The 15,574-nt window shown below is 33.2% G+C and overlaps 1 protein-coding gene across 1 annotated transcript; it reads right to left on the bottom strand.

The window, feature by feature from the left end:
• Positions 1-14,628: 14,628 nt before the first annotated feature.
• Positions 14,629-15,228, bottom strand: LOC131659074 (uncharacterized). The gene has a single exon (XM_058928315.1). It carries the CDS (start codon positions 15,226-15,228, stop codon positions 14,629-14,631), a length of 600 nt encoding a protein of 199 aa, XP_058784298.1.
• Between the last annotated feature and the right edge of the window lie 346 nt (positions 15,229-15,574).

The raw sequence follows: 15,574 nt of genomic DNA, 5'->3' as shown, positions 1-15,574 counted from the left end.
TTCCCCAAACATAAACCTACCACGATTGTTGCATATCTCCATGAAAATCTCTGCCTTCCACGATATTGAATCACCATTCCATCATTGAGTTTCGTTTGGGGCTGAATTTCGATACTGAATCTCTGAATTTCGTCTTCTCCTTCCGCCTTCGCAAACTCTTCGTCTCCTCATTCACTTCGTGGCTGAGTAATAGGGATAAACCCCCGCCTCCGGCTGAATCTTCGTCTCAGTCAAAGGAGACGCTCTCAACCCGTTTCGAGAATTGCTGACCACCATTGTAAGTCTCTAAAACCATCTCTCTATGCATCTCTTGCTGACCACCATTATGCTGCTTGTGTTAGGATGTGCTTTTTGTTGCTCTTTATCTGTTTGAAGAAATACCCAAATGTAAAAAAAATGATTTTTTTTGTTAGTTTGTCTGTGATTTGTTGCATGTATCTTTCATTATTTGTGCAAGGTTCATCAACTCTGCCTAGAAATAGAGTGTGTGCTTATATGTTTCTGCCACATTTTGTTTTAGTAGTCATATGGAGCATTTTGATACAAAATAGATAAGAAAATTGTTGAAGTTGGTTGTGTAAGGGAATAGCAAGAAACAGAAAGAGTTCCTGTTGGCTGAACCTTGTTATATTTGGATTTATTCCATAGATTCTCCATTTGAAAAAACATTAACTATTGAGATTTGAGTGTTTATTCTGTGTAGATCATTTTCTTCAATCATTGCTTGTGTAGGTCATATATGCGATTTGATGAAAATTCTATATGACATCTCAATTTTCTGCAATCATTTACAGATTTTGTTTTTAATTTCTTGCCTGGATTTGTTTTGTTACTGTACGACTTAGTTAATGATTTGAGATTATGTTTTATTGTGTTACAATCAGTGTCTCAGGATTTTTATTACTGTAAAATTTGTGATTCTTTATCAGAATTGTCTATTCTGTGATTGTAGTTGGCTTTTAGTATTTTCAATTTTAATGGCTTAGATTTGGTTATAAAATAATATTGTATTAAAGAATTCAACACAAGTTTTCCTCAAATTTATTGGTTGTTGTGTTTCATGTGTTTGTTGATATGAGGTATTGCCTTCAAATTTGTGATGCTCTCTAAACTTTAGACATGTTTTTGGAACTGATTTGTTTTGCAATTTCATTTTATAAATAGAAGAAGTGGCTTTTAAATCACCCTAAATTGGTGCAGTTTCTACTAATAGTGGTGTGATGTTGGTGGGTCCAAAGAAGGGTATCGTAGTTGCTCGCTTTTGCGACAACTTTTTGTGTGCTTTCTCGTTAGACATTAATGCTGCCCCGTTATGAAAATACATGCTAAATTGTTGTTTTCTCATGAGATATAATTGCTCCACCTTGATTTCTCCATTTGTATGACTCGACTATGATTTGTGGTCGTTTTCACGCCGTTGTTTTGACATGCGTAGTTGCTACCCCGGTTTCTAAGTAGTTGTTAAACTTTGATTTGCGGTACTATGTATCTAGAATTGCTATAACATCTGGGTGATGATTATTTTTCAGGGGATATTAAAGATTTTTTAAAAGAATATCACTAGAGACATCAGATTAGCTTACGGTGTGTGGTTCCAGAAGTTTCTGAATTTCTCTAAAGGTAATTAGTTATTCTTTTGCTATAGTTTCTGAATTTCTCTAAAGGGGACTGAATACTAATAGTTTATTTTTAGATTATATTAAGTAATACTCATTTTTGTTTGGTACAGTGGATATTTGTTTTTAACTGCATCGTGTGTGTGTGTGTTTAATTTTACAGTTACTTTGAAGTCTCTGGTTTCTACTTGTACAACGCCGATTCAAACCTACCCATCTCCCACATCAAGTCTAACTCAGGTTACTATCCCTTTCTTCTTGCTTATAGTTTGTTATTTTCTGCTTATAGTTTATTGTTTATGGTTCTATTTAATATCAATTTAGTGTCTCTCAACCAGTTTTTTGGTTTGTGGACTTATATTACCTTGAAATAAGGTAATGTCTTCTTTAAGAAATCGGGTATTCTGATTAGGTATTCTGATTAGGTATTCTATTATGATGATAGCTATTTATTATCTTGACAGAATTCCTTAGTACCTGATAGAGAAACCAAGAAGCATTTGTTTAGCTTAATTAAGACATGGATAAGACATGGATGAATTCAAACCGATTGTCGAAAGAGTACGAGAAATGGGTATGGAAATTCGTTGAGTTTGCGGTTGCGCACTCCGAAGACCCGCTTCGAATGTCGTGTCCTTGCTTGGGTTGCTGTTATGGGGGTAAGGTTGACGGGAATAAGTTGGCATCCCATTTACTACGGTTTGGAATTGATAGAAGTTATACATGTTGGACAATGCATGGTGAGAAAAGTAACGGGAATGCTGAGTCGAGTTGTAATAGGAAGTATGCTTCAAACGACGATTGCACAGACACATACGATTGCGATCGAGTCGAAGAGATTGCAGAAGCGCTTGAAGAAGATCTTGCGGATTGTCCCAAAATGTTTGAGAGGTTGGTAAGCGATGCAGAGAAACCGTTGTATGATGGTTGTTCAAAATTCACAAGAATGTCTGCGGTGTTAAAGTTGTACAACTTAAAGGCGGACAATGGATGGTCGGATAAAAGTTTCACAGAGTTATTAGCCCTTATGAAAGATATGCTACCAGAGGTCCTAAATGTGGTGCCCCTCGATATAAGAAAAAGTTGTCTCCTACTAAAGTCTTATGGTATTTTCCTATAATTCCGAGATTTAGACGCATGTATCGTAGTGAGACCGATTCAAGACACTTGACTTGGCATGCAGATGAAAGAATTATTGATGGAAAGTTGCGACATCCGGCAGACTCACCACAATGGATGAAAGTTGATACTGATTATCCTGAATTTGGAAAAGAAGCAAGAAACCTTCGGTTGTCATTGTCTACTGATGGGATGAACCCGCATGGTATTCAAAGTATCTCGCATAGCACATGGCCTGTGATTCTTATGATCTATAACCTACCTTCGTGGCTATGTATGAAGCATAAGTACATGATGTTATCTATGCTAATTTCTGGGCCTAAACAACCAGGGAATGACATAGACGTGTACTTGGCACCCTTAATCGAATATTTAAAGTTTTTGTGGGAGAACGGTGTGGAGGTTTACGATGGGTATAGGAAGGAAAGTTTCAACTTGAGGGCTATGTTGTTTGGAACAATTAATGATTTTCCAGCATACGAAAATCTATCCGGGTACAGCAATAAAGGTCAAAAGGCGTGTCCTGTTTGTGAAGAAGAAACCGATACGACACGATTGGAGCTTTGTCAGAAGAATGTCTTTCTCGGTCATCGTAGATTCTTAAATTCTAATCATCACTACCGTGGGTGGAGAAAAACATTCAATGGAAAGGCCGAACATGGTACAGCCCCGCCTTTTTTGTCAGGTGATCAAATTTTTGAAAAGGTGAAAGATGTGAGCACTCAGTTTGGCAAGCCTTTTGCACATTCACTTGTCAAGGGTTGGTGGAAGAAGAAGTCAATTTTTTTTGAACTTCCATATTGGAAGTTGTTGTACGTAAGACATTTCCTGGATGTTATGCATATTGAAAAAATGTATTTGACAGCGTCATAGGTACGTTACTCAATATACAAGGAAAGTCTAAGGATGGCCTTAACATAAGGAAGGACATGGTAAACATGGGAATGAGAACTGAATTGGGACCCGTGACGAAAGGAAGACGAACATATCTGCCACCTGCTGTTTACACTCTATCTAGAAAGGAGAAGAAAACATTGTGTAAGTTCCTCAGTGAAGTTAAAGTTCCAGAAGGCTACTCTTCAGATATTAGAAGACTTGTGTCCATGAAAGACCTCAAGTTAAAGAGTTTGAAGACGCATGATTGCCATGTTATAATGGAACATTTTTTACCAATAGGTATACGTTCTATTCTGCCAGAAAAAGTAAGAAGCGCAATAACTAAGCTGTTTTTCTTCTTCAGGTCTATTTGCAGTAAGGTGGTCGATCCCGCGATCTTACCAACATTGCAAAAAGAGATAGTTGTTACTTTATGTGATCTTGAAATGTATTTTCCTCCCTCGTTTTTTGACATAATGGTTCATCTAGTCGTTCATCTTGTGAAAGAGACACAATTGTGCGGACCAGCTTATATGAGATGGATGTACCCTGCTGAACGTTATATGAAAATATTAAAAGGGTACGTGAAAAACAGAAGTCGACCGGAGGGTTGTATTGCCGAACGATACGTTGTTGAAGAAGCGGTTGAGTTTTGTACTGAATATTTGTCAAATGTTCAATCAATTGGACTCCCCAAATCTCATATTGTCGAAAAAAAAGAAGGAAAAAGGCTAATTGGAAATAAAGTTGTGACAGTATCAATGGTCGAACGGGATCAAGCGCACTTGTATGTTCTGCACAATGAGATTGAGGTTGAGCCGTATGTTGAAATGCACAAGGTTGTTCTCCGAGACTTAAATCCAAATAGAAATGAGAACTGGATAGTACGAGAGCACAATCGAAGTTTCATACCGTGGTTTAGCAATCATATTTATTCAAAGTATCGTTCAGATCCTGCTTCAGTAACAGAAAGGTTGAGATGTTTAGCCTATGGTCCAAGTGTAATTGTGCTTTCTTATAGCGCATACGCAATTAATGGATACACATTTTATACCAAAGAACAGGATGATAAAAGTACTATGCAAAATAGTGGTGTTACCTTGGTAGCTGAAGCAATGCACATATCAAGTGCGAATGACTTAAATCCGAAATTTGCAAATTTGTCATATTTTGGGGTTATCGAGCGCATTTTGGTGTTTGATTACGCGAAGTTTCAGATTCCTGTATTTGGTTGCAAGTGGGTTAAAAATAATAGTGGCATACGAATGGATAAGTCAGGATTTTTGCAAGTGGATCTCAATAGGGTAGGGTACAAAGATGAGCCTTTCATTCTAGCCTCTCAAGCTAAACAAGTGTTCTATGTCAATGATCCGACAAGTACGAAATGGTCTATAGTGCTTTTATCTAACAAAATAGTTGATGAAAACATTGAAGATCAAGGTGATATTGGTGTTGGCATTGAATCTTGTACAAGAAACGATCAAAATGAGAATGAATCTTGTACTAGAAATGATCATAATGAGGGTATTTGGATCAATCCAACCGTCCGCGTTGTTAAGAGATGCGTAGAACACAATCCTACCAAGAAAAGAAAGAGACGTTAGTGATAAAGGTAATAGTATACATATTCCGACTAATTTGCTTTATTCAATTTGTACCGATGGTTTTATTCAATAGTATAGTACTTATTCAATTTTGGTGTATATTCTCGTTTTGTACATAACTTTTGAACCATGTATCCGTTTGTTGACTTCTTTGCATGTAACTATACTATTTTGACGATTCCGGAGCTGCTCATGCACTTATCTTTACATTTCAGGACTGTTTTTTTATCGGTTTTGCTTCTGCCCGTAATCAAAAGTCGGGCTTAGGGTCTGAATTTCGGAAAACCGACTTTATTTTTGAGTCCGTGGGGACGTTTTACCATAGCCATGTAAATTTCGTTCAATTCCGACAACTTTCTTTTTTGACGCTTATTTTGATTTGTACCGATTTCGTTTCCGATTTACTTGTACATGCATGGTTTGACTTCCATTTGACTTGTATAGATTGTTAGCTTATTAATAGTGTACTAATGTGCTTTAGTTTTTTGATACAGGTTCAATGGCTCCGGATAGAGATGCTCCACCTGAAAACTCACAAGAAAGAGATGCTCAAGAAAGAGATGCTCCGGATACAAATGTTCCACCTGATACTGAAGCAAAAGAAGTTGCACGAGGCATCACCATTATGAAGGGAATCATTCAACATAGAGACCAAGGATTAGTATACCGATTGGAATGGAATTCTGAAAATCAAGCAATTGGTCCTAATTCTGCAAAGTTGACAAGTTATATTGGTACACTTGTTCGTATGCATATTCCGGTCTCCGTAGCTAAATGGAATCTGAAAAGTTTAGAGTTGGATGCGAAAAAAAAAGCGATTTGGGACGAGCTTCAGGTATATCATATATGGTTAATTGTTGTTATTATCTTAACGATAAATTGTTTAAATTACTTATACTAACACACTATGCGTATGTTTTTTTGCAGAGGACTTTTGAGATACCAGATGATCGTAGACGCTACATACTTAGTTTGGCCGGCAAAAGATATAGAGGGTGGAAAGCTTTTTTGACAAACACCTATCTTAAGGATAAAGATGAAAACTTTCTTGAAGAGGCACCGGGACGGCCAAAAAAGTATGAGATCTTCATTGGTGAAAAAGATTGGGCTGAGTTTGTAAAGCAAAGAGATGAAGATTTTCGAAAAAGGAGTGCCACGAATAGTGCGAGAGCATCCAAACCCGCGTATCCATACAAAAAAGGGCGTTTGGGATATGCACGCTTAGAGGATAAAATTGTAAGTAAATAGAAATGCGTTTTAATTAATTGTCTAAATGTGCATGTTTTATTTGACGATTTTATCATTTGTGTCAATGCATAGTTAGAGGAGACTAAAAGTGAGGAAACTTCACTTCCTGTACATGTGTTGTGGAAGGAAGCTCGTGTGGGCAAGAATCAAGCTGTCGATCCCGATGTTCAGAGAGTTTATACTGAATGTGTAAGTATAATACTGTGTCTTTAATTAAATCAAATGTTTTTTAATATATAAATGATTTTTTATCTCCACTAATAATTATTGAAATGTAAATGAATTACAGGAGACCTTGTCGCAATCGGTATCCACCGGTGAGGGGAGCGTACTTAGTAGAGCACTAGATGCTCCTGAGTATCCCGGTCGGGTGAGGGGTAAGGGTCATGGTGTGACTCCAACCTCTTTTTACAAGAGTCCTAGGAGAAGATCAAATCTTACCAATGAAGAAGTGTTGTAAAAGTTGCAGGAATTGCAAGCACAAGTCTCTGAATTGCAAAGAGATAAAGAGATGTATATGAGAGAAAAGTGCAACACTTCATCGGTGAAAGAAACTAGTGATAAGGCTAGTATCAACTGTCAAAGGAAATTTCCCGAGGTAATTATAAATTTTTTTCCTTACAAATTGTTCTATTTTATTAATGATAATGATTTTATATTTACTATTGGTTTAGGGCATTTCATCTTGCCAACTATACTTATCGTCACCGAATTATCGACTAGTTGGCAAGGGAAAAGTGCACAACACTTTGGGAGATTTACTTCACCATAGACCGCTCCCGGATGGACACCTGAAAGTATCGGTGGATGTTGTAGTAGATCATGATGCGATGCTACCGGTACCTGACATGGTCTCAGAGACGACATTGCTGCGAGATGCAATAGGATCATTTGTTGCATGGCCCTCGGAGCTCATTACCATTAGTGATGGGGTATATTGAAAACGATTATGAATCATTTAGTTTTCGAATGTCAATTCTAAACCGTTTATTAATTATTTTTTACATTTTAATTTTAGACTGCTCCTATAAAACCCACAATTAAGGGTAAAGGGATTTTACAGAAGGAGGAGTCTGTTGCATCACTAAAAGAGGTACATTTAAAGTGTTAATATATAATCTGAATCTTAATATGCATGATTTTATATTTTACCTAACTTATACGATTTTTAGGCATCCGCTCGGGAGTCACAACAAGTGACGCAGCAAGTTCGTAGCGTACCACCCACTGGTCCTCCGAAGCCAGCGGCAAAAAAAGGCGGTGCTTTTATGCCTCGATACCGGTCGCCGCTCGCAACAATGGTTGATATGTCCGATTTGAAGGATGGTCCTTTACGTGAAATCAATATGGATGAAAGCGTCTTCGGTATTGAATTCAAGTCACTTATTACAATTGATGACTTGGAAGAGATTTTTAGGCATGATCAACTAGGCGTCAGTAATATGCACTCATACATCCGGTAATATTCACTCATCCGATATATTATTTAATTAGTCCCACAATATAATTTATTTACACATTTCAATGAAAATAATCTAATGTTTGTTATGTTTTTATTTAAGGTTTTTGTATGACAGAGTGTTGCGCGGGACTGCATTGTCTAACAGATTCCGTTTCGTGTCTTCCGCCCATTGCAGCGGAATGGCAATTGCTTCGGAACCGGAATCAGTTAAATAGCGCTTAGTCGATAGATTCATGTCCACTGGCAATACAGAAAGTCTGCATCTTTGGGCGTATAATACCCGACCAGTAGGGTTAGTTTCTCATTCTTGGTTCATCTAATCTCTGTTTCTTTTGTGTATAGCAAAATTTTCATATAACCTATTGTTTTAATTTATAGAGCACACTGGTTGCTGCTTGCTATCAACCCTATAAGAGAAGTCGTGTATTATCTGAATTCGGTAAATGGTGAATGGACCAATTATCCGGCTATGAAGGACATCGTTGATTTGTAAGTGGGATCGTTCTAAATATATATTCGTGTATATTTATATATTTACTTATTTGTGGGATTGATCTAAACATATGCTTTTATATATTTGTTAATTAGATCAATACAACTGTTCCGAAGTCAACGGGACGCACAGGTATCCCAGACTAAATCAAACAACATTACTTGGATCCAAGTGCAGGTACATTATTTTTCATAATTTTGCTTATAATATTTATGCTACTTGATAAAACAAGACAACTATAGAATCTTATTTGTTTTTCTATGTAGTGTCCGCAACAGCGAAACAGTTACGATTGCGGATACTTTGTTTTGAGGTTTATGAAAGAAATCCTTCAGGCGAATCAATTAAAGATTCCGCTCACGGTATGAATTTATAACTTAAGATAATTTCATATAATTTATTACATTTAACTAAATATATCATTCATATTATGTTTTTGTTTTGTAGTACCTTGACGAATTCCGTGCTGCTGGGTACCCGAGACTTAAGTTGGAAGAAATCAAAGAGGATTTGTGTCAATTTTATATTAAGCAATTTTTCATGTAGGATTTGTGTCGATTTGAACTATAATATTATTGATGTTGTAATGATGTATATATATAATTTTGGATATTATAATGGTATTATATTAGTATATATATTGTCTTACTGATGGCTGAAATAATATCGTCGAAAATATATTACAGGTCGAAAATATTACAGGTTGAAAACATATTACAGGTCGAAAATATTACAGGTCGACTGGGAGGATTAAATTACAGGCTGCACATTAAAATACCTCATTTAGCAACGACAGCGCTTTTAAAAAGCGCTTCTTAGTAAAAGCGTTGCCAAAGATTAATAAAAAAGCATAAAAAAAAAAACGCAGCATACGAAAGCGCTTTTGGAAAAGCGCTCTTATAGGGGGGGCTATCAGAGCGTTTTTTCCAGAAAAAGCGCTCTCATAGGGGGGGCTATCAGAGCGCTTTGCTGGGAAAAGCGCTCTTAAAGGGGGGTCTACCAGAGCGCTTTTTCCAGGAAAGCGCTTTTATAGGGGGGCCTACCAGAGCGCTTTTTCCAGAAAAGCGCTCTTATAGGGGGGGTCTACCAGAGCGCTTTCAGAAGCGCTTTTGTTACCTACGCCAGCGCCAGCTTTTACAGCGCTTTTAAGCACTTTAAAAGCCCAAAATAAGCGCTTTTAAAGCCCCAGCGTGTTGTAGTGATACGTCTTCAATACGAAACGTCAGTATAACAAATTTACGAATGCGATGATATATTTCTCATTAATTCTCTCCTCTCAATAAACTAGAAGAAATTACAAAAGTAACAGTAGAGAAAGGTTGGTAACTCACCACAAAATAGCAACATAAGTAACCAAAGTGACTAAATACGCAGCAACACCATTCGCCTGAAAAAATTCAAAACCAAAAACAGAAGTTGTCATAATTCAAGAAAAAAATAACAAAAAGAAAGAGAACCAGAAACAAACCTTATATACAAGACAATAGCCAGTGGGAGAAATAGGGCCGTAGACAGTTTTACTAGGAAGAAGAAGCTAAAGAACGACTTCAAAAACACCATAAACAACAATAATTTTGCAAGCGAGAAGAGTAGGTTTAGGCCACAGATCAACAAAACCTTGAAAACCGTTATTGATAAAGTAATCGAAAGTGTTCAAAACTGATCCATCCGTAACCATCATTGTATACCATCTACATACACCATTCAATTTCAAATTCAAATTCAAAATTGAAGATTAGAGATTCAATTAGGGATTAATTAATTAATTAGTACTTATAGTAGAATTACGAAAGGAGGACAGAGTGTGAGAAGAGAACTCATGGAAGCGTAGGTGACGAGCAGTGAATGAACGATGTCGTTCTTCTTCGTTTCTGCCATTTTCGTTTCAAGAAGATGTGTCAAAGTGTGAAATGTAGGAAGAAGATGGAGAGTATCCTTTGTATGGTAGAGACACTAGTAATGGAAACAAAACTGCATTCAGTGTTGTGATACAGAGGAAAGAGAAAATATGCAAGGATAATACGAAAGACATAAATCTCATTAGGTATTATCGCATACAATATTCATAAAAAATTTAAGTTGATGAGAAAATAGTCAAACATACCTCAAGAGTATTATTAGATAGTTTGAGATACTTGACACTACTTAGTCCACTGAATAGCTGAATTGCACACTGAGCAGCGTATGGTATATTAGGCAGATAGACATACCCAACATCAATATATGCATCAACTAAGGAGGTTAGGTTAACAGGGATAAATTCTATTATTGGATAACATGAGCATCTTAAAGATAAAAGATTCATGGCGTCAATCTTGAGTGTCACATCATGAACATAAACTAAATTGTGAACATCAAATTTGATTCTCAATTGCCTTAAGTAGAAATTGCAATACTTATATGCTTTATGTTCTCCTAATAGCAATCATCCAAAATCAAACATCCAAAATCAAACGCTGTTAACATCATACTCCGCAATCTTCTAAATCGCATACTCAAACAAATTCATATTTCGAAATTTCATAATAATGCATCAAATCTCATTCAAAATTAAACTGATACGAATATGAACAAAAAAAGTAAAAGCCAAACTGAAACAGAAAAAAAGTGAAAGAACTTGGTTGAGACTTTTCATCAAACACCTTGTGTGCAAGATGAAAAACTATTTACTTTGAAAGCAATTGGTAGCAAGAATAGAGCATCAATCAACAATAATACCAACATTCGAACCTTGAGCTTCCTTCAAATCTTCTCTAGTAAAATCTCTTGATTTCTTATCCTTGAGTCGTGTGAACCGAAAATGGTAGATTTAGCCGCATAAAAGATAGTGTTTGCTGAGATCCTGCAAGTGCGATGATTGAAAGTAAACATATTTTAGGAATTCGAGTGAGAATGAAAATTAAAAGCGACGTGAACTGAAATTGTAGAAATCAAAGACAAAAAATGGAGAAATTTGAGGAAATTACGAGAGGAAAAACGGAGACTACGACCTAGAATTGAGATGCTCCATACGGAGGTGACACAATGGTTGACGGAGAGGGTTTATGAAACAGTCGATTGAGATGATTCACGATTAGGGTTTCCTCCATTGCATTTTGCTTTTACGAGTTGTGGTTTTTTTTCTTTTACTAGATTGCCGGCCCGTGCTTCGCACGGGTATATTAGAAATAAAATTACATTTTTATAACAATTGATATTTAATTTTTTATTTGCATATAAATTTATTTTGTAGGCCATTTAGATTATGTTTGCAATTATATTATTATTATTTTTTATAATGTGAAAGACAATAAATTAGAAAAAATAAATAATTTTTTAGTCAATAATATGTGAGATTAAATTACACATATTTATATTATATCTACTTACATAAACATATTACCTAGACCTTTATTTGTTTAAAAATTTAATTTATAGTATTTTGAGGCTATGTATATAACTTGTGTGTTGCACAAATTTTATTATAATATATTTATATGAACGTTTTCGTTCAATGAGAATATATAAATAATAATTGATGGCATAATGTATGATTGTATATAAATGTTTTTTCTCATTTATTTGATTTCTTTTTATCTTTTTTATTATTCTAATTTTACTTTTTCCAAATATTGTATTCTCATTATTACTTTAATTATATTTCAAAGAAAATAATAATTGTATAAATTAAGAAATAATTTGCATGGTCGAATTAAATTCCTTACAATGTATTTTAGTTGTTTTTATAACATGTAATATAATTTTTGAATCATGCACTTTATTATTAATTGTGCACCTTAACTAAATGTATGCGATCATACTATCAGTTTGATCAAGTGTTTCTACATAGAAATGTGGGAAATAAAAACATGTAATCTCAATTAAAATCGCAATAAAATAAAAAAAAATTTTAAACTCAAGTTTAGATATTTTAATAGAGAGGTGTGGATAAATTTCAAAGATAATATGGGTAAGATCATACAAAATCATAACATAAATTTTTTATTAACATTTTTATTTTATTTTTTAAAATAATAATTTATAAACATTTTAAAATCAATTAGATACATGTTTTAATATAAAACAATTCATTTTTGTCATTCTCATTATATCAAGTGAATCACAAATTCCTTTTTCTCAATAAAATATTGACAAAGGATACATTTTTTGTATTATTAGATTCTTCATTTGTGTTTATTGAAGATCTCCAATAATTAAATAAATAAATTTAAATTAAATACACATTTCTCTCAAAGATTACTATTAAAAATGTACTTACATGAGCTATAATTTTTCTCATGTTTTTCAAATAATAAGGATGCAAAAATAATATGAGTTTTCTTTATCCTCTTTTTTTTTTCGTTCACATGACAAAAATAATAATATTCAAATAAACAATAAAAATAAGAGAAAATCATAAAAGTAGATAGCAAAATATTATATTGATGCTCAAAACAAATTATTACAAAATATCATAGATAAAATATTTAAATAGATAAAATATTTAAATAATTGATAGGATAAATAAAGTTGAGTCTTTAACATGGAACTTAAATCAAATTCATTAGCCTGCAACATAAATAAAAAAATAGTTAAAACATAAGAGAGAGCTCAGAAAAAATAATACAAATATCAATATAAAAGGAAAAGTAGATCTTGTAAAAAAAAAAAAAAATAGATCTCATTTCTCTATGGGTTGGGTGGTAAGTTGGGTTGTAGTCAGATTTAACCTATTTATATTGAATAAAAATTTCATATTGAAGAAATTGAAAAGATAAAAAAACATCACAATAAAAATATTTAATTGGGGTACCGTTTATTTTCAAATTAATTCTCTATAGAAAGTATACTTAATAGTTGTAAATTATTGGTCAGTTATAAACATAATAGTAAATTATAATAATTATAATTATAAATTTTAAAATGTTACACATAAAATTATTAGTTATAATGATTTAAAATAGATTAGTTATAATGCTATAAAATAAATTAGTTATAATTAGCTACAATAATATAAAAATATTACAGATTAAATTAATTAGTTATAATGTTTTAAATAAAATATCATTTGAATTATTGATTTATATAAATTGTATGAATTGTTTTAAAGATTACACATCAATATCAATATAATTGCTCAAAACAAATTAATATACAAAACACCATAGAAAAAATATTTAAATAATTGATAGGATAAATAAAGTGGAGTCTTTAACCTGAGACATAAATCAAATTCATTAACCTGCAATGTAAATTAAAAAATAGTTAAAACATAAGAGAGAACTTTGGAAAAGTAGTCGAAATATCAATACAAAACGAAAAGTAGATCTTGTAACCAAAAAAAAAAAGAAGGAAAAGTAGATCTCATTTCTATATGGGTTGAGTGGTAGATGTAACCTATTTATATTGAATAAAATGTTATATTGAAGAAATTAAAATAGATAAAATATTTAAATAATTGATAGAACAAATAAAGTTGAGTCTTTAGCCTAGAACAACATAAATCAAATTCATTAGTCTACAACGTAAATTAAAAAATAGTTAAAACATAAGAGAAAGCTCGGAAAAAGTAATCAAAATATCAATACAAAAGGAAAAGTAGATCTTGTAACAAAAAAAAGGAAAAGTAGATCTCATTTCTATATGGGTTGAGTGGTAGATGTAACCTATTTATATTGAATAAAAATTTTATATCGAAGAAATTGTAAAGATAAAAAAACATCACAATAAAAGCATTTAATGGGGTACCATTGATTTTCAATACAATTTATACTTAATAATAGTAAATTATTGCTCTGTTATAAATATAATAATAAATTATATTAATTATATTTAAAACTTTAAAAACCTTACACATAAATTTATTAGTTATAATTATTTAAAAAGAATTAGTTATAATGTAATAAAATAAATTAGTTATAATTAGCTCTAATAAAAACATTATGCATTAAATTAATTATTTATAATGCTTTAAATAAAATATAATTTGAATTATTCATTTATTTAAATTGTAAGAAATTTTTTTAAAATTATTATGTTTATTATTATTATTATCATTATTATTATTTTAATTATTATTATTTTGTTTATTTATATAAAATACTTATGTATATACTTTTTTAAAAATTTTTTTTTGGAAGAATAAGAAATTATATATATAATTCCAAAAAACAGTTATGTACAAAGCGGCCCATAGGATCCAGCTCAAAAACTAACTATACCCTATCCAACTCAAAGAAGAAAAGGAGCTATCTTTCCTCTAAGCTTTGGTTTATTCCATATTCTTTGCACTATTCTATCTATAATCTCTTTAGCAATTCTTCTATGCCTATTCCTATCTTTATCATCATCCTTAAACACGAAACTATTCCTATACAGCCAGCAAGCATGTACAGTTTCAGCCAAGGCAGTCTTGAGAAGGATCGATTTCCACCCCTTCTGATTGCACCTATGTATCATCCACTTCAGCTCATAATCCCAACCACCTGTACCATGTTCTACCTGCAGCCAATTCAAAACCTCTTGCCATATACTCTTGGTCCTCTCACACAGAAAAAAGAGATGATTCAAGTCCTCATCTCCAGTACACATCACACAATTATTATTATCAAGAATACCAAACTTCATAAGCCTAGTTTTTGTGGAAATTCGACCAAGACACACCATCCACAAAGTGAAGATTGCCCTAGGTCTAGCAGCATTGCCAAAAAACAGCTTCTTCCAAGGCACATCCTGGCTATTGTTGAGAAACTTCATGTAGATAATCTTCTTGCAAAACTTGCTCTCAGTCAGCATTCTCTGCCACTCAGCCATATGACTAACATCACCCATTTGATTCAGAAATGCTCTTAGCATCCAAGAGCAGGTGGACTTGATCTGGACCTCCATCACATTGACACCTTTTATGTAGTATGTATGGACCCACCTGATCCACAAGCTATCTCTCTCTCTGCATAGGTCCCAAAGCAGTTTACTCATGCATGCTTTATTCCATCTCCTTAAATCAATGATATTTAAACCACCAAGGTTCTTAGGCTCACATAATTTGCTCCAAGCTACAGGGGCTCTCCTGGAGTAATCACTTTTTTAATAATTAATATATATTAAAATTGTATTCATATTTTTTGTTTACTACTATTGCAAAATAGATAAATACTTATAGTTTTAAAAAATTATA

Source organism: Vicia villosa, linkage group LG3 (genome assembly GCF_029867415.1).
Source record: "Vicia villosa cultivar HV-30 ecotype Madison, WI linkage group LG3, Vvil1.0, whole genome shotgun sequence".
Classification (NCBI taxonomy): Eukaryota; Viridiplantae; Streptophyta; class Magnoliopsida; order Fabales; family Fabaceae; genus Vicia; species Vicia villosa.
This window is presented reverse-complemented; position numbering and strand designations above follow the sequence as displayed.

Excerpts from the sequence above, each read along its gene's own strand:
- LOC131659074 (XM_058928315.1), bottom strand. The coding sequence starts at position 15,228 with ATGGGTGATGTTAGTCATATGGCTGAGTGGCAGAGAATGCTGACTGAG.